General features: G+C 40.2%; 2 protein-coding genes and 1 long non-coding RNA gene across 6 annotated transcripts in view; 2 read left to right on the top strand and 1 right to left on the bottom strand.

Moving 5' to 3' along the window:
* Window positions 1-745: 745 nt before the first annotated feature.
* Window positions 746-6169, bottom strand: LOC119720111 (endonuclease G, mitochondrial-like). The gene is made up of 4 exons (XM_038189658.1): window positions 6045-6169; window positions 4040-4578; window positions 3068-3180; window positions 746-1252 (listed from the first exon to the last, which is right to left on the bottom strand). Exons 2-4 carry the CDS (start codon window positions 4571-4573, stop codon window positions 979-981), a joined length of 921 nt encoding a protein of 306 aa, XP_038045586.1. The 5' UTR covers window positions 4574-4578; window positions 6045-6169; the 3' UTR covers window positions 746-978.
* Window positions 6170-6467: 298 nt separating this feature from the next.
* The window catches only part of LOC119720109 (fibronectin type III domain-containing protein 1-like), a 43343-nt gene continuing 24529 nt past the window's right edge, over window positions 6468-25281 (top strand). For 3 of the 4 annotated variants that reach the window (XM_038189655.1, XM_038189656.1, XM_038189654.1), the window contains exons 1-5: window positions 6468-6852; window positions 17901-18081; window positions 20298-20428; window positions 23817-23917; window positions 24672-24766. In XM_038189655.1, coding sequence (XP_038045583.1) covers window positions 6656-6852; window positions 17901-18081; window positions 20298-20428; window positions 23817-23917; window positions 24672-24766 — 705 coding nt within the window. In that variant the 5' untranslated portion in view covers window positions 6468-6655. Of the gene's footprint in view, window positions 6853-17900; window positions 18082-20297; window positions 20429-21536; window positions 21702-23816; window positions 23918-24671; window positions 24767-25281 lie in introns of those variants that run through there. The other variant, XM_038189657.1, reaches the window with a different exon arrangement.
* LOC119720110 lies at window positions 16316-17699 on the top strand. The gene is made up of 2 exons (XR_005270064.1): window positions 16316-16597; window positions 17332-17699. It is a non-coding gene; the product is annotated as an uncharacterized LOC119720110 (long non-coding RNA).

Raw genomic sequence — 25281 nt, 5'->3', positions numbered from 1 at the left:
ATGTAAACTGCTCTGTTTCTTCTTATATGGAGTCAGGGAACCAGACTACAGGAAAATGATCGTTTTTCTTGGTTTTTATAGCATTTTCGAACCCAAAACCTCCAAAAAGTCAGTGCAACTATATTTGCTTTATATTTCCAACCCCCCAATTCCATCCATTTCTGAAAATTACAGCAAAAGCAAATGATGTATATTCCCTTTAAGCGGGCCCGAACCCCACGCCATAATTTTTTGAACCCACTTTATGGGGGACCAACATTTTTGTTTGGCCCCCCAAAAACTTGGGTTCTGGATCAGCCTTTCCCTTCCCCATAGTTAATTCACTGTTAGCAATAGGTTCAGGTGGTCTTCCCCAACTCTTCGCTCATACCCCCCCCCCCCCCCCACCCAGCAAACAGGACGCTGGGATACTCTGATGGATTTTGCATGACCAGTGACCTGAGCGTCATCAAGGTCATGACTCTGCAAGGTTAGAAACGGCCGTTAAGACTGATTCATTACTCTTTTATTCCAGTTTAGAGATGTTTTTTTTCTCGTTGAAAAGCGTAATAATGTAGGGAATTCTGTAAAGCTTATCGGTGTTGTAAATTTACAATTCCCGTCACTTGCTTAGGCTCTGTTTCGAATCATGAACGGTCGGATTGCATTATGCGACGCTCAACATTTTGTCCACATGGTCCGCAATGAAACAGAAATCACATCCGGTATGGAATGTGCGCATTTCTATGGGAAGTTTTCGGATAGCATTTGCGCACATTGTCTAACTGCGGTCTTGAACAGCTGCAGCCAGATGCTTTATACATACATGTAGGTCATAGGTCACTTCCTTTACAAGATTCTGTGGAGCTCATCAGAGTATCCCAGCATCCTGTTTGCAGGGCGGGGGGTACAAGTGAACCCCAACTCTCGATTTGTAACCGTTGAGGGGGTACTTGTGCACGGAGCCCGTAGTGTTAACACCTTGTAATAATATTTCAATCACAATGGTGCATTCACAGAACGTAACAGGCTCTTCGGCAGACGTTCAAACAATAGTATCCCTGCCGCTCTTTCTATCACGTCAATCGGGACGAGGAAATTCTTCAAAGGCGTGTCGTCTGACGTGGCCTTGTTTGGCACGACGAACGCTCGCAGGTCGTAGGATTGGTTCTTTGTTTCTCCGAGTACGACTTTGAAGAAGTGAGTCGGAACCGCTACAGAGTTGGTACCGATGACCTCGTACTTGACATATTGCCTTCGGTTGGACTCCCAGCTGTTGATAAAAACATCAAAAAGAAAAATTTCACAACAATTTTTAAAAAATGTCAACTATCATGTTGAAATGGAGTAATCAACAGAACACGTTATCTTGAGGTATGCAGTTTAGGAAATTTCCGCATTATGAAAGGAAGTGTAATGTTCGTGACAGAAAAATTATCCATGATATCTAATTAGTAATTCAGAGAAATGATCCAAAACTCCTAGTCTGTATTCTCCTTGACCATTACAAGATGATGGATACATGTATAAGATTTGAAAAGTACATTTTTGGGTTTATTCACTGAGCTCTTAAAGCTCCGTTACGGAGATGAAATAAAGCTGGAATTGCCCATATAACAATATTACAGACGATGTTACCAGTGACGTCATACCAACAAGCAACTGGAACATGCTTTAAAGCCAGAGTCCATCATTTGCAGCTATCCAAAAAGTAACTGGCGTAATTATTGTTAAAAACATACTTGGTTGAAAGATAGTAGGCCTAAGGGGACTAAACTCCCTGTGAAATTATTCTTTCTGGCAGGATTGTCATTTTGAAGAAATCAACAAAAGAAGGCCTTTCCAACGGTGCTTCTTAAGAAGCACTGTAGGAAATTCAAATTAGTAGTTCACTTTGTTATTCGGCGAAGCGCACGCAAGCATTAGCATGACGCACACACGTTTGCTATAATTCGTCAGATCATTGCACGACATTGCATAGCTGCAATCGGCTCAGTGAGAACATGTCTTGGACGCTGAATTCAGGCCCAATTCAAAACATGATTCTGCAACTTTTGATTTGAAATCAAGATCCTAGAATGTTGTTTTATTCGAAATATACAGCTAAAGCTGAGCTGAAACTTCATCAGGTTTGTTGTTCAGCACCCTTCTTTAGATCTTGAACACTTTTGTTGCTTCAAACGAACAAAATGCACAAATTACAAATGATGGACTATACCTTTAAGCAGTTTATATAGACACTTTTAAACCACTCGTATTTCAAGACATAAACAGGCAGCGCAGCAGTTTGCTGAAATTTGGCATCGCGTGACAAAAGTTGTCCTATTTTTGTATACAAATGTGGCATGGTCTTTGATAAAGCCTCAACCAAAATGTAAGACGAGTTTAGACACAGAATAAAGATGTAACGCCCAACTACAGCAATGTATAGTTGGGACAGTCCCCACTGTAGCTGGGACAATCAAAACTACAATTGGGACATCGAACTACAGGGTGAGCAAAAAAAACCCTGAAACCCAAATGTCGGGACCATTGTTTTAGTGAAGTTCTGCATGTAGCACTTTCAAAATCTAGGATATGAAAGCCCAAGTCATAAGCTTTCTTTTAGTACAAGAATCATTCAAATCACTTAATGACTTACATACTTTTAAACGCAACCGACTTACGGAATTTTAAACACAAGCGCCGTTTTAAGGTTCTGTCCACAGATCAGTGTTCAGTGTTCTTTCAGCAAAACGAAAACAAATCACATAAGGATGTGTGTGAATTGTTTTCATTTTGCAGAAAGAACGCACACCTTTTTTTTGTGTTTTCGTGGACCGAACTTTAAAACGGTGGTTGTGTTTAAAACTCCGTAACTTGAAAAGTACATGAGTGATTTGAATGATTCTTGTACTAAAAGAAAGCTCATGAATTGGGCTTTCATATCCTAGATTTTGAAAGTGCTACATGCAGAACTTCAATAAAACAATGGTCCGACATTTTGGTTCTTTTTTTTTTACTCATCCGGTATAGCTGGGACAATCACAACTACTTTGGGACAATCAAACTATAGCTGGGGCCTAAACGAAGACAGCGAGATTCTTACTGTGGTAGGTATAAGGGTCCTGTGCAAACATACACCCTGGTGTACACCTTCGTCAAGCCCCGGACGTACTTCTCCAGATTGTTCCAAATGCCGCGGTTGAAACCGTCGCCAACCTGCAGGATTCAGACGAGGAAAACGACAAAATATACAGCAGTTTGAATAAATATTTGAATCATAAACCTTTAATAAGGGAATGACAGTGTGAGGATCCGGTCTTCACTGTGTGATAATGACAAAATTTGGGGGTGACCGCTGTTAAAGGACAGAGACAAAGTCGAGGTCCGTTAACAGCGATCACCCCCAAACCCGGTCATTATTTTTATTTTTATTATTTAATTAATTAATGTTCGACTATCATGCCGAAGGTCCTGGGATGGAATCCGCAATGTACAAATGTGTTCTTTACTTTTATGATTTTAATCAAATCCTACGTTTTGTTGAAGCAGATTTTACTTTTTCTTAGTAATCCATGAATGGAGGATTGCTTTTGTTAAAGGGAAAGAAAGTCTGAGAACCGTTCGGTTGATAGTCTGGTTCCAAGAGCAAATGATCCTGACGTTGAATATTGTCAGGTCAGGGAACCAGATGGTCAACTGCCGTCAGGCCAAAAAAAAGTTTCCGGTTTCTGGTATGCGCGTCGGCAAAATGAAAAAGTTTTTTTTTCAATGTAAGATGATGTCTCAAAACCGCCAAACTCACTGGTTTGACTGGAATCCTGCTGCTGCACAATTTTAACGTGTTTTTAGATGGGGTTACTATCGAGTATAAGCTTTATGTGGCCTCTCTGGACTCTTATATATTTTGCACTAAATTTAGTCAGGCACCATTTGCAGTCATCAGCCCACATTTAAAGAAAAAAAGTAAAAAAAAAAAAAGCTGCGTCGCCGTACCACTTTTGGGGCAAGCTCCATACCAGAAACCGGAGACTTTTTTTTTTGGCCTAACGATAGCCACTGCGGTGTTTTTTTTTACCTGAGGAGAAACATTACTGAGTAAAAAAGTCTGTTGCATGACCCCGTCGGATCGTCTGTGATTGCCTGCTGCCGCTAGGTGACCCCTGTCATAGCCACTCCCTCTGTAGTCCTCATTGGTGGACCGGAAGAACGGATGCACCGATTGGTCCACCTCAAACTGACAGTTTGTCCTATCAATGGCGTCGTTGTATTTCACCTCGTCTCGTGTTAAGCATTCAAAGACCCATTTGGCGTTTCTCATTCTCCTGTCGTACGAGATCACATAGTTATCGTGCATCTGAATTTGCCCGTAGTCGGGGAAACCAAATTTCATAATTTCACCGGATCGGTTTGGAGACGGCGGTTGACTTGGATACTGTTGCTTGGCAGCCGCGGCTTGAGTGAACGGTGTCCATCCTGAATTGCTTTTTCCAGGGTTTAAAGTTAGATTGTTTGCAGCATGTTGTTTGGATCTTTCATACAAAGAACCGAAGACTCCCCCAACGCCGAGGGAGATGGCAGAAACTACTGGCCAAATCGACGGAGCCATCATGTCTCCTGCAAAATAAAACATACAAGAAAGTTTTGTCAGATCACAAAAATTTAATCATTGAATGTTAAACCTTAAAGGCAGTGCTATTTTGCTGTGACAAGCCATCTATTTCCAGACGCTAACGTGCCCAAGTGTGCTCTAAGAACCCTTGTCAGTAGGTTCGCTGGAATGACGGCAAGACACTGACTTAGGTTCTTGAACTCTTCTTTTCTCTTAAATTATAACTATACTAGTTTTTGAAGAAGAAAAATAGTAGATGAAAAATGGGCATTGGTGGATTTGAAGTTGAACCAGGCGTCTAGTCTCGCTATCCACTAGACTACTGTGGCACTGCTCAATGACAGCCGTTTCTTTAAATGCTTTAATGGACGGGCAACGTAACGTATTATTAGTTGACTTGCATACATCATTATCTTTAGGCAGTGGATATTTTGCCGGAGACGGCAAACCTTTAGTAAACGTTAGTTTGCCGGATATGCACTGAACATGCGCAGTTACTGTTTTTTTGTACTTTAACATTTTTCGGTGACAAATTTTAGTCTGGCTCCATGCCAATATTATCGTTGTAACCTCGTATTCACAAGATGGGATTCAGACCATTTTATAATTTCGGACTTTATTTCCCTTTAAAAAAAAATCCTCCAGAGCCACAAATCTGAAAAAGAAAATGTAATACTCTGCAATAAAATGTTTGAGACATGTTAAAATAATAAAAGAAGAATAGTGCTTAACCACTACACCAAACGTGCTACACAATCTTGGTGGGAATTTAATACATCTTAAAATTCAGCCCTATCTTAAAGAGTACAGCGCCCTCTGTTGATATGGATTGCCGCCGGCAAACCTTTAGTAAACGTTAGTTTGCCGTCATTACCTCCGGCAAAATATCCACTATCTTATCTTTACTCATCATGAATGAACATAAAATCCATCAAAACAGCAAATCAGGTAGTGCACTGAAATACCCTAGTCACTAGTCTAGTCCGAGTAACTTGGACCTAACTTATCGCCTTTCTTAACATTTGGACATGGTCTGGCGATAGTATGTCCAAATGTTAAAAAAGGCGATAAATTAGGTCCAAGTTACTCGGACTAGTCACTAGTCATGCTAGTCAGTGCTTTAATAATTTGTGTAATATACTAATAATAAAATTCATTTTGTTCTAAAAAATTCTATCTCCATGGTTTAAAATAATTGATATAAGTTAAGAATGTTGCATCCTGACGCCACGTTTTTCATCATATATTATCTCAATGAAGGTCGGTCATTGCAAAAATGTTGAAAAGATGAATCTGGGACCGGGAGTGGGACTGGGCAATTCCTTCCTCCATGGACTGGGTGAGAAACATTTCCAATTTTGAAAATGCACTCGACTCTCCATAGACTTTGTAAACAACCAAAGAAGTGGCGTCAGGATACTACATTATTTCCCTCAGTCTTGTGGTCGAAATACAAATTGTACATGTTTACCTGAAATCTTTGACTTTGCAAGAAGAGTAATTGCTCTAATTGCTCAAATTACTCATGTGCGAAGGGGTTTCCCCCATGAAGAGCGAACCACTAATGTTATATAGCGCCCTCTTGTGTCGTTGCGTTTTGTAAACAAACTGAACCTTTGGTTATCTTGCATCACATGTTAATCTTTAAAGGAAAATAAATAATTTTCAAAAGATTAAAAACGGAGCAAATTATATCATATTGGTTTTTCTTCAATGTTTGTATATCTTCCAGTAGCAAACAAGGCTTTTAAAGTATCTTTTTAAACAAAAATCGATCTAAATTTGATGTCACCATCTACACGGCAATAAAGAAAATGTAATTGATTGCAGTAGTTTGGTTTACGAAAATACAATGTGAAATGGTCGGGAACCACACCGCCCCATGGCACATGTGTATTTTGTGCGTAGGCAATGTAAACAAGTGCATAACGACAAGTGCCATAGAGAACCGTTACAGGGAAATTCTCAAAAGGGATTTCTTTGCTAAATTGTGTCTTTCCTAGAGAGCGTATTTCACATTTCAAGCATCCAGACGAATCAACGAACAGTTCAGCAATGCCGTAAGCTACAATTTGAGACAAAATGAGCCTGAATTGGCGGCGGAATGACTACTTTGAGCGGTTGTTGGAGGACGGTCCGTCCAGCCACTCTGCTCTGGAGTTGTTGGTGGACGATCTTCACCGTGACAAGGCTCACACCATCGGGGCGTTTCTCGACCATTACGGGTCGGAGGATTTCATGTGGGGCTTGGTCCGTATGCTGAGCGCTGAAAACACTCGGTAAATATCTCTTAACCTGCAGTTTGGTGTTGCCGTTGATTTGTTTGAAGATGGCAGTGTGCGGTTTAATCAAATAAACTTTAATTTGTTTAAATTAAAAGAAGAAGAAAAATGTGTAATTATTTATTAATTAAAAATAAATTGGCCTGTAATTTTTTTTCAGTTGTTTTAATGATTGTAGTTTATTAGTATTTACACAGTTTTTATTGTTTAAAAATGACTTGGTTCTTTGATGTTTTTATTTTATTGACACCCTGGTTGTTTAAAGTTTGATCTAGCCCGAATGCCTCTGGCCGTACAGTACTATCACAAGCTCTAGTAGTACGAGCTTGTGATAGTAGTACGGCCAGAGGCATTTGGGCCACGTTTGATCAGTATTTTGGGTGGACTCGTAAACGTGGCGTTAATAACGATGCCATGCTCCTGAGTGACGTAGAAACACTCAAAACAGCCACTCTTTAAAACATCCATTACGCAACTTGTTATTTTTCGTGCATGTATTGTTACATGTAAATACTTACTTCTGAAGCTTTTTGTGAATTCACACGAGCGTAGAAGCGTAGAATCTGGCATTGCCAAGAAATTTGAGGGGAAAAACGACCAAACGTATGAGCGCAATTTTTGATTTTCTGAGGTCACGCACAGTACGCTGGTACATGTACTCTGAGTCATGTACGTGCGAAATGGTAGGTAGCATGCGATTATACGGTACCTTTAATTTTGTAAACATTTAGCAAATATTTTAAGAAACGTTTAAACGTTCACAAAGGCTGACGCACACTCACTCGAAACAAACATTGCCCACTGAGTGTGTGTAGCATATTTCAATCGTGTTGTGAGCATGCGCAATAGCGAGGTCAACTGCTTGCGTCAAAGTCGTGAATGATAATGAGCATTGTCCCGCGCACACGTTTTGCAACGTGCGTGTGAATGTGCAGTCATGCACTTTCATTTTATATATTCTTGCATATGGGTCATCCAAATCGTCGCCAAGACTTTCAACTTCACCCACAAAAATAGTGCATTTTCATGAGGAAAACCCCCAGAATATTCTTCTGGGGGAAACCCATGGAAGCAGGTAGGGTTTGAAATCCTAATCGTTGGGTGCTTTGGTCCAATAGTTACCAGTGGTTACGGTGTTCGACTCGTGTGCAGTGGTACTTGGGTTCGAATCCTGACCGTTGGAACATGGTGCTTGTGCTCTTGAGCAAGGCACTTTACCATTATTGCTTCGTCCTTGGGATGGGATGTAAAGCCGTAGGTCCCATGTGTTGTGTAATGCACGTTAAAGAACCAATACTTATCGCTAACAGAAGGGGTTAGCCCCAGTGTTTCTGGCAGTGGCTGCTTAATGCGTCGCAGCACCTAGTAAACCCTTATAAGGTGCTACATAATGGGTCTCATATTTCTCATAAACTTCATTTACCTGTCTTTAATAATAATATTAGACATAATTTCCAGCGCCTTGAGTACCTAATTGTTGGTAGATACGGTACATGTACGTGTGCTATAAGGCTCCGGTATTATTATCATTATGTGGTCCGGGCAGAAATCTAACCCAGACCATATGTATAGCTGTAGAAATCGAGGAAAGTATCCACTGCGCCAACCTGACTCCCCATGATGTGTTTTCTGCAAACAATTGAATAATGTTGTCAATTTGTTTCTAATAATTTTCATCTTGCATCAGGCCTCAGTATTATCTCAAATGCAAAGTATTGCTTTGAAACGTATGTGCAATATTCATACCATGAAACCGGTCCCTAAGGGCCAACTCACACCAAGAGATCGTTTCACAGAATTTAATTCCGTACAAGCGGTGGATTCACAAAGTAATGTTGACTGGACAAACACGCCAGCGCCTTGTCATTGTGCTCTATGTCTTGACGTGTTGACTTGTTGCGGTGTAATGGGTTTGCGTTCGGGATCCGAGTGTCTGGGTGTGGGCGAGTTAATAAAGGAACGAGATGAAGACAAATATTGACAACTGCATGAGACCAGTGGCTGAGTGGGTATTGGGTGGTGTTTTTTGGAATAGCTGGAGTAAACTGTTGATTATTAGATGGGATAGATGCGCACTTGTAAATACTGGGCCTGTACTGCTGTAAACAAATACACCGTGGTTAATTAAAGTTAGAGTATTTGTGCATTGTGTTCGTTTGAATCAACAGAAGTGCTCAAAATCTAATGAAGGGTGCTGAACAACTAACCTGATGAAGTTTTAGTTCAGTGAATGCTGTATATTCCGAGAAAACAATATTCTAGGATCTCGATTTCAATTCAAAAGTTGCCGACTCATGTTTTGAATTGCACCCGACATCAGCGTCCGGGACACGTTCTTGTTCAGCCGATGGCAGCTACGCAGTGACACGCTCTGAACCGACAAATTCTAAATAGCAACCGCGCGCATGTGTGTCATGTCAAAACTCGCGCGCACCCATTCACGGTTTCGCCGAATTAAAAATTCAGTATGTACTAACGGAAATTTCGAAAAATGTGTCTTTAGAAGCATCTTTGGAAATGACCTTCCTTTGTTGTTTTCTTCAAAATGACAGCTTGCCAGAAAAAAATAATTTCACAGGGAGTTTATTGCCGGCCATTACTATCTTTAAACCAAGTATGCTTTTTAGCAATAATTTTGTCAGTTACTTTTTGGATGGCTGCAAATTATGTACTCTACCTTTAAGGGGAAGTAGTGTAAAACTTACTGGTCCCGAGTATTGACTACCGGAGCTACATACGGTACATGTATACAGTACCACCTGTACTACCAGTAGATAGTCAAAATCAGTCAACACTCAGTACAATTTAGCGCATCTTCCCCGAAATAAACAATGTAGTACAATTGATTTATTTAGTACACCTGTAAATTGAAAGTTTCATTATCCAAAATTCTGTTGGAAATTTGTTATTTTTTCAGATTGATATTCCTATCCTTAGGGTACTCACTTTATTTTAGGAGTGCGTTGGTTCCAATCACGCGAGCGTGTTTGCATTTGTTACCAAGGACTTGCGAACATGTTGTCCATGGAGTATCTGCTTGCATAAACGTCTATGATGTACATGTATGCGTGCAGATCCGTTGATTAATTATGCAAAACAACACTGCGTCTTGACCTCCAGATTCTGACCATATCTATTGGGTCTTCGGTATTAAACCCGTTGTTGTATTACAAAAACGTGGTAGCTGCAGCAAATTGACCAATCCATTTCCAGCTTAGTTCACATTTCTGCACGAAATGACGTCACAGCTTCCAATGTCGACTCTGATTGGCTGGTGCATAAATTTGCATGCACACATATTAGACATTGTAGCAGAGATACATGAACCTATAAAGTAGGCTCCGTTGAACAACGGATGATACTCAGATTATGGCACAACAATGTCATTGTTAGAGTGTCAGTTAAAACACCCATTCCAGACTTTTTAGCCATTAGGCCCCCCAAAAAAAATATTCGGTCTCTGGTCAGACCAAAGTTCCGGAATTGACGCGGCGACGCGGCTTTTTTTTTTTTTTTTTTTTTTTTTTTTTTTTCAAGCTTGGATTGCACAGACAAGGTGGGGTACTAGTTTGCTTTTTTGGTGTCCTCATGTACATTGGTGTCCTCCATAATTTGCCTTGGTGCTCTCGATCATTTGCCTTGGTGCAATTTCCCATTCCTTGGTGCCCTTTGGTAAAAAAAATTGAGGAGGTGCGGCTGTTGGAGCTACCGCGGAACATTTTGGAAAAAAAAAAGATTGATGCGCATGATTAAAATCGACGCGCGCGCTGACCAGAGACCAACTTATTTTTTTTTTTTGGCCTTACCAGACTTTTTTTAGCAATTCCTAGATTGCCATTCATTTTTTAGCAACTACTATATTTTTTGGCAATGCTAGAGTTTTACCGGTACCTCAGGTAGAAAGGTAAAGGGGACGAACCTGTGTTCACAGGAACGGAGTGCCCATCTCTCTTTCATTAGCGATTGGCATGATTGGGTCAGACTCATATGCTGCTGTGGGGGGATCGCCACACCTCCTCCACAGCGAGTCTGTTACCTTCCCAGCATTGAACAATGCCGGTACCCATTTAACACCTGGGTTGAGAGGAGTAATTGAGGTAAAGCGCCTTACTCAAGGGCACAACACACATGGCCATGGCGGGCTCGAACCCACAACCTCACGATCATGAATCATGTGCTCTACCGCTAGACCACACGTACATGTACCCCTTTACCTCTGGAATGTTTTTATTACCGGAACCTCTGCCAAGGAGGATTTAAGTTTCATCAGATTTGGTTAGTTTGTTGGTTGACTCCGAAAGTTATGGACGGATTTGCATGAAACAATTTTTAGGGGTGGTCCTTGCTACAAGTAGAAATAGATTAGATTTGGAAGTGATCCGGATCTGGGTGTGGATCCAGGATTTTTTTAAAGGATTCTTCACCATTTATGCGAGTATTTCTTTTGGTGTACTGACAACATGGCGGGGAATTGTTTAGCCTGGTGGAGGTTTGTGCAAGATAGTTAGTTACTGGTTTTTTTAGCACTACAATATTTGTGTAGCCTCACGATATTTTTTCCCTCTAACTAATTAATGGGGTATTTTTTATTTGAAGAATTGTTCATTTTCTGTACAAGTTTGGTCTTTCAAATGTACAGCGTTTTGAGGTCTTTTTCATTAAGATGGAAGGCGTTTTATAAGTAATAATAATTATTATTATTATTATTATAGAAAAACTGTTGACAAAATGGCAGCACGCTTGGTTCGTTAGCAGCTCTTAAAATAGAAAATTTATCGTGATTGATAATTTATGAACTGACTGTCACGTAACAAAAACTGAAAAATTCATTACATTCATTATTTGTGTCTGCCATTTTGGGAAAAAAACACAGCAAAAGACACCAGCATCTCACTTGTCAGGCAGACTGTTCACCTTTGTTGCCAACTTTCGTCAACGCTGGTGGCAAACGGTCGGTCCCACTTGTGCAAATGTTGCCAATGTTGGCAAACGTTAGCATTGTTCCCTGTAAAGTGGAACACATCACTGATGTCAGATGTCGGAAACACTGAAAAGAGCACAGAAGTGAAAGGCACGAAGCCATTCATAACAAAGTATTGTGCTTCTAGACACACAAACCCAAAATAGTCATTATACCCAGTTCCTACATGGCACAGTGTTTACTGTATCACTGAATATTGCAAGGAGTACCAATATGGCTTCTTGTGACAGTGAGAACACAAAGAAAAGGAAGTCGTTCTGGAAGCTTCATACAGTGAAGTAAATGTGCAATTGCACGGTAACGTTCGTTACATTTTCAGGCACTTAATTGACACGCACAAACGAGTCTCACAACTTAATGCATTGGTTTCAACAGTCAGGCTTTTTTTTTTTTCATTTGAAAACTGTAAACATCTACGTTTAAAGATATGAATAGGCCTACAAAGAGGAAAGCTTTCTTGCGGGGGGGGGGGGGGGGGGGGGGGCAACAACAGTTTAAACTTTGGTAACTTTCGTTACATGAATATGCATAATTTTTGGGAGGTCTTGATTCAGAAATCTCATCGTATGCATTGATAATTTTAAGTACTAGTTTAAACATTTAAGAAACTCATAATAAATTTAAAAAAACTCTTTTGGCATAGAATTTGAACCTTTCTGTCTGACCTACATGTAAAAACAAAAACTCACAATAACACTCACTTTTTCCAAGTTAAAACAAGGTACCAAAATGAATTCCAAAAACACATGATTTTTGACCCCCCAAAAAACAGGGGTTTTTTTACAACAAAAACCACGCTTAACTGCATTCCATCGCACTGGCATACCGGTACCACTCAAATGAAAGGTCTCGTTTTCCCCTTTATTTTGATATCACATTTGCTGTTCTGATGCTTGTAGAACTTTTCTGAAGATTTTTCAGCCATGTCCACTTCTCCGTGGAATCAAAATGGAATTCTGCATTACTTGTAAGGCAAAGTTTGTTTTCCTTAAACATGCATGTTTCTATTAACTTTTGGTCACAAAACAAAAATTCCTATACCTGAACGTTTTGACCAGAAGTTTTCTATCAAAATCTTTTGATTTGAGATTGAATCACAAACACGGATAAACTTTCAGGTTAAATGAGAGTTTCCGTTTTGATTTTCCAGACAACTAAAATGTGGTTTTTTTATTCTGCTGTTTTTTTGACGGAGAGAGTTTGTTTTTCTTAATTTTTATTTTTTTTATTTTTATTTATGTAGGCCCTATTCCTTGTTCTATTTTAGTTGTCGTCTTCAATAAGTTTGATTACAAAATGGATAAAAAAAATTGTGTGCACAAGAAATTATCCTTAATCGCATAAAAATGAGAAAAATGTTGAAAATGTTTGCTCTTTTTTTGGGGGGGGGGGGGGGGAGTTTGATCATTTCATTACTCGCAAGTTTTTTTTCTCGTGATTTTAAGTTATTGGATCGTTTAACTGAAGTGGACATGTTCAAATTACATTATTGGAATTATTTTACACCCAGCTATAATGATATCACTATGAAATCCAGATAGCAAAGATTATCCATTGTAAGGAAATATTTACTCCTGAGAGTGATATCTTTGTGTCAATACGATCACAACGTGTTCCCTAGTCAACGTGCACAACAGGCCTGACACGATTCCAAAGCTCAGATAGTATTTTGCTAAAATACACTTGATAAAAAAACTCTATTGTACGTGCAGGTACATGTACGTGCATGTATGCACGATACATGTAGATGATAACGGCCTAGTTTTCAATTAATTGCTGCAAATAGTTTCTGTATTAAAAGATCTGGAAATGCATGGTTCACTTTAACTCTTTTTTTTCACTAGCCAGCCGGGCTACTGAAACAGACTCTTAGCCCGCGAGCATTTTCACCAGCCCACATGTTTTTCTTTTAAAGAGTGTCTCATGATCAACAATAGACATACATGTACATGTAAAACGTGTATCCTGAGGCAATCTTGTCAGTGTTTTTAATAAACACATAGAATTATTTAACCCTAACCAGTTAATAAAATTAGACACATACAGGATTGCTTTCTGAATTTAATGATTTATTTCTTCCTGTCCTTTCATCTTTGCCATAGCCCAATTAGGCCATCAGCCTGGGTCCAAAATTTTGGCCACCGGTAGGCCTATCAAATGAGGGGAATAATCGTCGAGCGATTTTTGGCGAGGCATACACCTCCAGAGTTGGAAAATATGTGATAGCATTGCAACAGTGGCAGCTTTTGGGATGTTATCACCTTTTTTCAAAACGTCCATCAAAATGCTTGTTACAGTACCACCAGTTTACCACTCTAGGGGCGGTATACCTTGCGCATGCGCACTATAATCATTTATGCCCTGATTTGATACTGACCAAACCCCAGGCTGATGGCCTACATGTAAATAATGTTTGACTCGCCAGCCGGGCTACTTAAGGAATACACAGTTTGACTAGCCCACCGCTGTCTTGACTAGCATTTGGCTATCGGACTACCGCTAAAGTCGAACCCTGAAATGGTGGTAATTTTTCCTGATTTCAGGGGTTTTTGCATTTTGTCAAGTCAAGTGCTTTCAATATTCTGCAATTTTAAAACAACTATTTAGGAATACAATGTCCTGTAACTAATGAATTTGCTTGTTTGCATTTGCACGCCTTTATACAGTTTTAAAAAGTGCTTTTAACATTGCGCTAATGGCGCGCTCCAGTTCAGAAAGCTTTGAGCCAAATGCTACAAACATTCATATCCAGTGACATTGACTGGTTTACGTATTAAGTTTTTGGCAGGGTTGAATTCACACATTGTAATCCTACCCCGGTAGCTATGCGATGATCGCGGCCGACTGAGATTATTTGGCACTTTTTTTTTTGTCATCTGCAATTCATTGTTCCCATTCTTTGAGTATTCGCCGTGGTCTATTACGCGCGAACAGATTTGCTGATTAATTAGGCAAGACCCTGCCTCTTGACTTCCTAGATTTTGACCAATCAGCGAGCGCTTACTATAGGCCTATCGGGTCTTCGGTCATTCACCTGTTGGGCGTCAGACACATGGATAAAGAAAAACTGTCACGGAGCGCGGCGCTCGGTATCATGTGACGCGAATGCGCTCCCGGCTGTTGTTGTATTACAAAACACTGCATTCGAATTGACCAATCACAGCGTTAGTCCTGATTTGGGAATAAAATGACGTCACGATTTAGTAAAGTCGATTCCAATTGGCTGGCGCGCAGCTTGCATAAATTTGCATGTCAGGAGATGTCAGACGTTCGACCGGAGAAAGGGCTCCGTGGAGAACAGGTGATACTCAGACTATTCTTTGAGCGGGTTAAAGCCATAATTCATACAACTCTTGAGAACTCTTAAAGTATTTGGCCATTGGCTCTACATGTATGTTCAACTTTTCATACATAATTCATGCCTACAATACATTGACAGAAAATGCTGCATGGCCTTGGAGCACTGCACATATAATTTATGCATGAAATCAATGTCCAAATGAACAATCAAAAGTATTCTTCTTGGTTGCTAGAGGTGTTTAACTACATGTTCACCTAATGAATAATTCATACACTAGTCTCAATGAATTAATTATTCATATGTCCGGGCCATTGTAGCTGGAAAGCTTCAAAAATCAAATTGTGTAGTGAAAAGAAGTTAATGTAATGATCATTGTTAACTAATTTATTTACAAAACCTCTTGCAAATTATGTCAAGTAATTTGTAGTTAAAGTTTTGGATTGAGCTAAGAAGTATTTCCAAAATTTGCTGTTATTCTCCGTCATTGAATTTTGTCCTATCTTTCATGCTTAATGAATAATTCATACATTTCTGTCAGGGTTGCTGGTAACGCCGCCTACATGTACAGGGTGAGTCCAAAAAAAGCGGAACCCAAAAAAAAAAAATCATATTTCATATTTAAAAAAATATGTAGCACCAAAAATAATAATGACTGGAAAGCCAATTTCACAAGCTACTTTTAGATGAAAAAAAATACTGAAATTGCTCAATCCGTTCAAAGAATATCACCATTGAACCACAATGACCCTAAAACCTCTTTCGTCCAAAAATGCGATTTCAAGAATCGTCGTCACAATTGTCTTCAAACATCGCCAGCCATAAAACCTCAGTTTAATAGTTAAAAATATTCAACAAAGTCCCTTTGGAGGCCCGTCTTTTAAAAAAAGTGGATTTTATAAATCAGATTGTTTGCCTAACCAGGGTTGTTAATAAAGATACTGTGTACTACAGTTGTTGAAACAAGTATTCTGTGTCATTTTCTTTGTTGTTCCAAACAGTCAGAATACACAGTAAATTCCTTTTTTTGGCGAAACAGGTTTTAGGGTCATTGCATTTAAATGGTGATATTGTTTAAATGGATTGAGCAATTTCAATAATTTTTTCAACTAAAAAGTAGTTTATGAAATTGGCTTTCCAGTCATAATTCTTTTTGGTGCTATGTAGGCCTATTTTTTTTGAAAATATGAAATATAAATTTTGGGGTTTTGGGTTTCGCTTTTCTTGACTCACCCTGTATATCTTTGGTACAGCTGCTGAGAATTTTGAAAGTTAATGGGCCACAGCCCCATATTGACTAATACACCTTGTTTGCAATACTTTGTGAATTATTCATATCTTTCCTGCCAGGGTTACGGGAAACTCCACCTACATCTCTGAGAGTGTTGAAGGTCAGACGAGGGTGTTGTCACTCATCAGTGGGCCACACCCTCTTAGTGTCATCAATAATTTGAATATACCTGGTATTGTGTAGCCTTGGTCAAGGCACTAGTTGTTATTCATCCAGCCGTAACGCGGTAAACGATATCTTCGCTAGCACTATGCATGCAGTCATATGTCCATGCATGCAGTGCATTAAAAATACAGCGCGAACAGCGACCTCACGCGGCCACTATTTTTATGGAAATCAGTTGGACCCAATCTAGCGCCTTGGTTCAATCGTCCATGTGAGGTTTTGGGGGTGGTGCTCATTATGTTAATAGCCTTAGCTGACCTTAAATGTCGTTTTCTTATTGGTCGATCGTTGCATGGAAACTTGCAGAGTGAAAAGTGGCACCGTACATAATCCATACACGTACATGTACACATTGTGTGTCTCTGCACACGGCACCAATGCAGAAAAACTGTGGTTCCTGTCACGTCCGCAAAAAAGGCGAATGGCTGCAAACAATTTGATGACGTCCGGATTTACCAAGGTGTGATTGGACACTCCACATATTAGCCCAGCCTACACTTATCTGTATTCGCATACGAGGTCGTGCGCTAGAAATCCAGCGCAAAATAAAGAAAAACATAATCTTTTGCCGACGATTGAACCAAGGCGCTAGATTGGGTCCAACTGATTTGCATAGAAATGGTGGCCGCGTTAGGTCGCTGTTCACGCTGTACTTAGCACCGCATGCATAGCACTAGCGAGGATATCGTTTACCGCACTACGGCCGGGATTAATAACAACTAGCACCTTGACCAAGGCTAGGTATTGTGATGCTATATGAATAATTCATATTTTTCTTCCAGTGTTGCTGGTCAAACTCTGCCTACATCTTTGGTACAATCGCTGATACTGATAGTTCTGAAGGTCAGACAAGAGTGTTGTCACTCATCAATGGGCCACACCCCCATAATGCCCTGGCTGATTTGACCGACAGTATTTTATTGATGATTAGTGAATAATTCATATTTTTCTTCCAGTGTCGCTGGTCAAACTCTGCCTACATCTTTGGTACAATCACTGATACTGATAGGTCTGAAGGTCAGACAAGAGTGTTGTCACTCATCAATGGGCCACACCCCCATAATGCCCTGGCTGATTTGACTAATGGTATTTTATTGATGATTAATGAATAATTCATATTTTTCTTCCAGTGTCGCTGGTCAAACTCTGCCTTCATCTTTGGTCATGTTGGTACAATCACTGATACTGATAGTTCTGAAGGTCAGACAAGAGTGTTGTCACTCATCAATGGGCCACACCCTAATGCCCTGGCTGATTTGACCAACGGTATTTTATTGATGATTAATGAATAATTCATATTTTTCTTCCAGGGTTGCTGGAAACTCCGCCTACATCTTTGGCACCGTGGCTGAGAGTGTTGAAGGTCAGAGGAGAGTGCTGTCACTGGTCAATGGGCCACACCCCCACAACGTCCTCGCTGATCTGACGAACATGTTGGATTATGACGACGATGAGTCTGTCATGAATGCTGCTGGTACCCTTGGAACCCTGGTAAACAACAAATTTTGAAAATATGTCGCAGTGTATTTTTTTTTCAAAATATGGACTTCATGCACCAGTATTGAACTTCTTCATATGGAATGTGTTCCAGCTCCCACGATACAATGTTCAAATTTCCTCCCCAAAAATAGGTTCTTTATCTGAATTTATATTTTTCTAGCAATATAAAAGTTACTCACTTTTAAATGAGAGATCGACCGAAAAAAAAATCGGCCCATGTTTTATGGCAGCCCTGACAATAATTTGGTCCTCTGCTTACAAGACAGATCTGCTTGTGCCCAAAATAAAAATGTTTCCCAGAGGGTTGTAGATGCCAAAAACAAAGGGAAAAAAGGAGGATTTTTGGTTGGAATAAATATACAAGTTGAAAATAAACATCACAAAAAAAGAAAGTCCACACCGTTGAGCTATTTTAAATTACTAGAGCGCTAACTCATGTACAAAGTGATGCCTGCTGGGCGCATCCGTGTTTGTACACAAACCTATGGAGAACTAGAAATTTTGTACATATTTTGTACGTCTATTTACATATCTGCGTTTGTATTCCATACCGGTGTGTCATCGAAGCCGATACGCCTAAAACCGAAATGCACGATCAGCAAAGGAGCGTGTCATTTTGCTCTACGCAAACAGTGCAACGTGTGCGCGCCCCTCCGCTGCAGATGCTTTTCGCCGTGACGTTTGTTGAACCGTCATGACACGCTTAAGTTGTTTACGTATGTTCTACTTGTGCGTACACTTTAGAGTACACTTTTAAACTTCAATCCATCTATTGTGATTGTGTTCTACAAACACGCACATAAATTCAAAATGTCTGCGCCCAGAGTGGCTTCAAAGCGTCTCCGCGCGCAAGGATGAGGAGTTAGCGCTCTAGTAATTTAATATAGCTCTATGGTCCACACTCATTGGAGGGATTGTAATTTTGAATCTGATTGTCTTATGATGATGTCAAATACATGTACACTGTATATAGACCTTTGGGGAATTTTGCCAGCTACATTTTGATACCCCGTTTGCTACCAAAGAAAAAAAATCGTCAAAAAATGCCAACGGTTTATGAAAAAAATGAAGCGGTACGAAAAGTTGGAAAATTAAAGATTACGTGAGGAGAAATTTCAAAGTGCAAACTCACACGCCCGTAATGTCCCCTATCGAGTGCAAGTGCCCAAACAAAGTGCGGGTAATTCAAGTTTGCGTGCTCCCATGCACGCAAGCACTGTGGGATCGATATTCCCTGCCATTTGTTTTGGGCAGTGTAACATTGTCATGCAGCAATTTCCACTCGCGTACTCCTTAAAATTGCTACTTTTCTAACTGCATCATTTTTCATAAAATGTTGTCAATGTTTGACGATTTACAATCGCAAACAAGGTTCTTTTAAAAAAAATTAAATTTGTCACACAGTCACTTTTGGTGACTCCATCGGACAAAAAGAATTTAGGAAATATGCCATACACTCCCATGAAATGAATGAAAACCAACTAGACACTTCTCAATATTCTATAAACAATATACAAGCAAATTTATTTACACAAAATCCCCAAATTTTACAAAATTAAAAATTCACAAGTCCAAAACAATTTCTATGACTTGACTTATTCAAATCAGGTACAGATTTCCAATAAATTCTCAATCTGCAAACTTCTTCAAATTTGGTATTTCTCAACGCTTCAATGAATTAATACTCTCAAAAACAAATCACTTCCAAATTCAACTACGAGAATTTCAAATATCAATCAGTTCACACTAATTCTCAATCTGCAAACTTCAGGTCTCAAACCATTTATCAACAACCAATCTCCAAAACAAAATTTTCTCGGATTGTGATCAATAACCTTAAATTTCAAATTTCACTCGAGTTTCAAAATCTATACTTCTCAAACTTACGAAACTCACTTAAACTTCCAGAAAATTTTCTGTTTTCAAAATCTATACTTCTCAAACTTACGGTTAGGAGTTTCTTCACTCGAATAAATCAGAAAATCTGCTTGTCACACAAATGTAGCTAGCAACATTCCCAAAAGGTCTACATAATTGACGTTATCATAAGACGATGGCTTTCAACATTGTGACCCCTCCAATGAGTGTGGACTTTCTTTTTTTGCGTTGTTTATGTTGATGAGCATTCCAGAATGTCTTATTTCCTAACTTTTCCTATTCCGTAACTTCCTTTCTTTTCCATGTTTCCCGTGTTATTCCTATTGAAGGCCGAGAGCTCAGGTGGAAGAGAATGGATGCTGAAGGAACCTTGTCTGCAAGTGACCATCAGTAGAGTGACCGGTCTTCTGACCAGTAACAACGTCTGGACAGCCAGCAATGCAGCCCTGGTCTTAGCAAGGTAAGTCTGAATTGACCGTCAGTAGAGTGACCGGTCTACTGACCAGTAACAATGCTGGACAGCCAGCAATGCGGCCCTGGTCTTAGCAAGGTAAGTCTGAATTGACCATCAGTAGAGTGACCAGTCTACTGACCAGTAACAACGTCTGGACAGCCAGCAATGCAGCCCTGGTCTTAGCAAGGTAAGTCTGAATTGACCATCAGTAGAGTGACCGGTCTGCTGACCAGTAACAACGTCTGGACAGCCAGCAATGCAGCCCTGGTCTTAGCAAGGTAAGTCTGAATTGATCATCAGTAGAGTGACCGGTCTGCTGACCAGTAACAATGTCTGGACACCCAGCAATGCAGCCCTGGTCTTAGCAAGGTAAGTCTGAATTGACCATCAGTAGAGTGACCGGTCTGTTGACCAGTAACAACGTCTGGACAGCCAGCAATGCAGCCCTGGTCTTAGCAAGGTAAGTCTGAATTGATCATCAGTAGAGTGACCGGTCTGCTGACCAGTAACAATGTCTGGACACCCAGCAATGCAGCCCTGGTCTTAGCAAGGTAAGTCTGAATTGACCATCAGTAGAGTGACCGGTCTGTTGACTAGTAACAATGTCTGGACAGCCAGCAATGCAGCCCTGGTCTTAGCAAGGTAAGTCTGAATTGACCATCAGTAGAGTGACCGGTCTGCTGACCAGTAACAATGTCTGGACAGCCAGCAATGCAGCCCTGGTCTTAGCAAGGTAAGTCTGAATTGACCATCAGTAGAGTGACCAGTCTACTGACCAGTAACAACGTCTGGACAGCCAGCAATGCAGCCCTGGTCTTAGCAAGGTAAGTCTGAATTGACCATCAGTAGAGTGACCGGTCTGCTGACCAGTAACAACGTCTGGACAGCCAGCAATGCAGCCCTGGTCTTAGCAAGGTAAGTCTGAATTGACCATCAGTAGAGTGATCGGTCTGCTGACCAGTAACAACGTCTGGACAGCCAGCAATGTAGCCCTGGTCTTAGCAAGGTAAGTCTGAATTGACCATCAGCAGAGTGACCGGTCTGCTGACCAGTAACAACGTCTGGACAGCCAGCAATGCAGCCCTGGTCTTAGCAAGGTAAGTCTGAATTGACCATCAGTAGAGTGACCGGTCTGTTGACCAGTAACAACGTCTGGACAGCCAGCAATGCAGCCCTGGTCTTAGCAAGGTAAGTCTGAATTGACCATCAGTAGAGTGACCGGTCTGTTGACCAGTAACAACGTCTGGACAGCCAGCAATGCAGCCCTGGTCTTAGCAAGGTAAGTCTGAATTGACCATCAGTAGAGTGACCGGTCTACTGACCAGTAACAACGTGCGGACAGCCTGTGTTTCTTATGCCATAAGGATGCGACCTTTACACGTTTAAACATTTAAACAAAAAAAATTCTAAATCAGTGTTACAAATTTCCCAAAACGTTTAAGCAAAACCAAAATTATAAAAAAAGGAACCTACATGTACCATCACGCAATCTTCCTTTGAGTTAAACACAAATGGCACAAATAATTAACAATGATTCATAAATACCTCAGACAGTTTAGCTATTCCTATTCCTATAGTTTAGCTATTCAGACAGTTTAGCTATTCCTATTGGTCGAGAGCCTGTCACGTAGCCGGTCTTAAACGGATGATAAAGACATGGCTAGCTGGTCTTAAACACTTTTCCAGTGTCACAATAAAATGTGGACTCCTAAAAATCCAGTGCCTCTTACCGTTTCATTGGTTGAACGTTCACAATCCTCACGTAGGCATGCGCAACACTACTAGCGAGTCAGAATTTTATAGTTCTAAATTCAAAACGCAACGCCCCAGGTGCGTTCTGCGCAACATCGCGCAGAACATGCTACGCGCGCGTCAATCTCCATAAAAGGGTTGTTTACATCTTACTCGCCAGCTGAACACTCCATTATTTTGCTAGAGGGATGTTTCAAAAAGCATGAAGTGAACTTGTTGAACAAAATTGGGATTTTTTGAACGAATTATTTGGGGGTTTTTTACCGAAAAGGTATTTATGAATGGGAATAAATATGTGCTCGGTCGGTATTTATCACTCTGTTTAAGACCGCTTAGAGTCTGGGTGCTGATAATTACCCTCGCCTCCGGCTCGGGTAATTATCAGCACCCAGACTCTAAGCGGTCTTAAACAGAGTGATAAAAACCTCCGGAGCACACATTTATTCCCTTATTCAAACATATTAAATTTACAAAATCTTAGAAGCACAGCAGTGCTTGATTACTTTCGGGGTTTGCGTAATTAAGTTTTTATATTTTCAATGACTGCTACCTTGTTGATTCATCGTGTCAATTACGCCGGTCTACAGACATCAATGGGCAGGCGTCAGCCTTTGTGAAGTTTAAAACGGTATTTCAAATATTTGCTAAAAGTTTACAAAATTAAACGCAAAGTCACATCCTTAATATTTCGGCCTCATGATTTATGGGACACAGATGCACTACATTTTCTGTTCACCTCAAGCACGAGTACTTAAAGATAAATTATATCTTGATGCACTGTAAAGATGTCACCCTATTAAAGCTGTAGTCATTTTAGAGTAATCAACGAAAGAAGGCCTCTCCAACGGTGCGTCTTAAGACGCACCGTAGGAAAATTTAAATTAATAGTTCGTTTTGTTATTCGGTCAAGCGCGCGCAAGCATTGGCACGACGCACACACACGCGCGGTTGCTATAATTCATCGGATAAGTGCGTGACATCGCGTAACTGCAATCGGCTCAGTGAGAACGTGTCTTGGACGCTGAATTCAGGCCCAATTCAAAACATGATTCAGCAACTTTTGATTTGAAATTGAGATCCTAGGATGCTGTTTTTCTCGGAATATACAGCTGAAGCTCAGCTGAAACTTCATCAGGTTAGTTGTTCAGTACCCTTCTTTAGATTTTGAGCACTTTGTGTCTTGGACGCTGAATTCAGGCCCAATTCAAAACATGATTCAGCAACTTTTGATTTGAAATTGAGATCCTAGGATGCTGTTTTTCTCGGAATATACAGCTGAAGCTGAGCTGAAACTTCATCAGGTTAGTTGTTCAGTACCCTTCTTTAGATTTTGAGCACTTTTGTTGCTTCAAACGAACAAAATGCCCAAATTACAAATGATGGACTATATCTTTAAACATGTGCTCAATAGGAATGGCGCGTGCATATTAGAATAGCAAGATATGTGGAGTGCGATATGGACCGTGGTACATATCGGATAATACCACACCGTTGTTGCCATAGATTGACCAATCAGGATCGAGAAAGTTTGCTTGGAAATAATAGCACTCGACTTGTATTTGATGATTCAGGTTTCCGCTTATGAAACTCTATTGATTTCACAAATGATCAATGAAGGCTATTTTTCTGTTTATTTTTCCAGGGTATCCATTGCGGAGGAGGGATGTCAGATGATGTTAGATCACAACTTCTCCCATCAGATTATGACTAAGCTGATAGACTCCCTTGGCATTGATGAAGCAGGTAAGATAATACATCCCTTCCTTCAGATGCTAATTTCATGGAACTGCCTTTTCAGCACAGAAATGTGTGACCTGTCACTACAAAATGAGCATTAAAGGGAATATACATCATTTGCTTTTGCTGTAATTTTCAGAAATGGATGGAATTGGGGGGGTTGGAAATATATAGCAAATATAGTTACACTGACTTTTTTGAGGTTTTGGGTTCGAAAATGCTATAAAAACCAAGAAAAACAATCATTTTCCTGTAGTCTGGTTCCCTGACTCCATATAAGAAGTAACAGAGCAGTTTACATACATTGGGGAATTGTAAGGTCAGGGAACCAGTCTAGCTGGCTCGTACCCGTTCATAGGTTTGTAATCGATTGCAAACAAGTGCGATGGTCAATTGGGGCCAGTATTTGAAAAAAAGCCAGAAATTGATACAAAAATACCGCTTTTCTGGAAAATGACAGTATACCAGGTGCCATGATTTTACAGGATGCTTTACACTGTCATTCACTAACAGTCCAGCAAGGTATTTCAAAATGATTTGGTAGTTTTATTTTTTGATGTTTGCAAATGTTGCATTTTCCCTTTAAGTCAGAAATTACCGATTTGCTGTACAGTGGGGCAAAACACAAAATTTGAAGGGGCGGTCAAATTTTTGTTTTCAGGTGAACCTCAATCTGTAAGCAAACAAAATGAGAAAAAAACCCTGAAATGAAATGATAAACCCCTTAATTTGAGTGATGGTGTCTTTTTTTTATTACTAGGACGAGGGATGAACGCAGCCTTTGCTTTGGGACGATTGTGTGACTTAGAAACGGGGAGAGTGAGGTTACTGCAGCATCCAGACTCAGAGAAAATGGTAAGGCCCCAGTCACACTTTCATGGTTGGAGCTACGAATATTCACAGTTTACCAAGAATCAATCGATCACGATGAACCGTCGAGATTCGTGGAGAAATCGACTTTCTAACAATGCACTACGGTTTCAGGACGAATGGCCTCGACTGTCCTGACGTTTCTCTACCAATACACTACGGTTTGTTAAGAACATGGACTGAACGTTGAAGAATTTTGACGGTATTACTAAAAATAATGATGTTAACGCCACGGTTGTCTGCGATTGGGGCACGGATGACCAAGGTTCTCCTACAAATAAAGCATGGATATTCGTAGTACAACCTTAGCAGAACCCTAGCACATCTGGGCATATCCGTAGGACATTCGTAGCGAATTCGTAGAGATTTCTACCACAAATGAGCTACGAATCTCCAAAAATATGCACAAATAGCCACGAATAACACTACGAATAGGTACGGTTGTCCTACGGATGTCTCACGGTTGTACTACGGATTAATTTTTATGACGGTTCACCACG

This window comes from Patiria miniata, unplaced genomic scaffold, assembly GCF_015706575.1.
Source record: "Patiria miniata isolate m_02_andy unplaced genomic scaffold, ASM1570657v1 HiC_scaffold_9, whole genome shotgun sequence".
NCBI classification, from domain to species: domain Eukaryota; kingdom Metazoa; phylum Echinodermata; class Asteroidea; order Valvatida; family Asterinidae; genus Patiria; species Patiria miniata.
The sequence above is the reverse complement of the archived record's forward strand: the minus strand, read 5'-3'. Positions and strand labels throughout refer to the sequence as shown.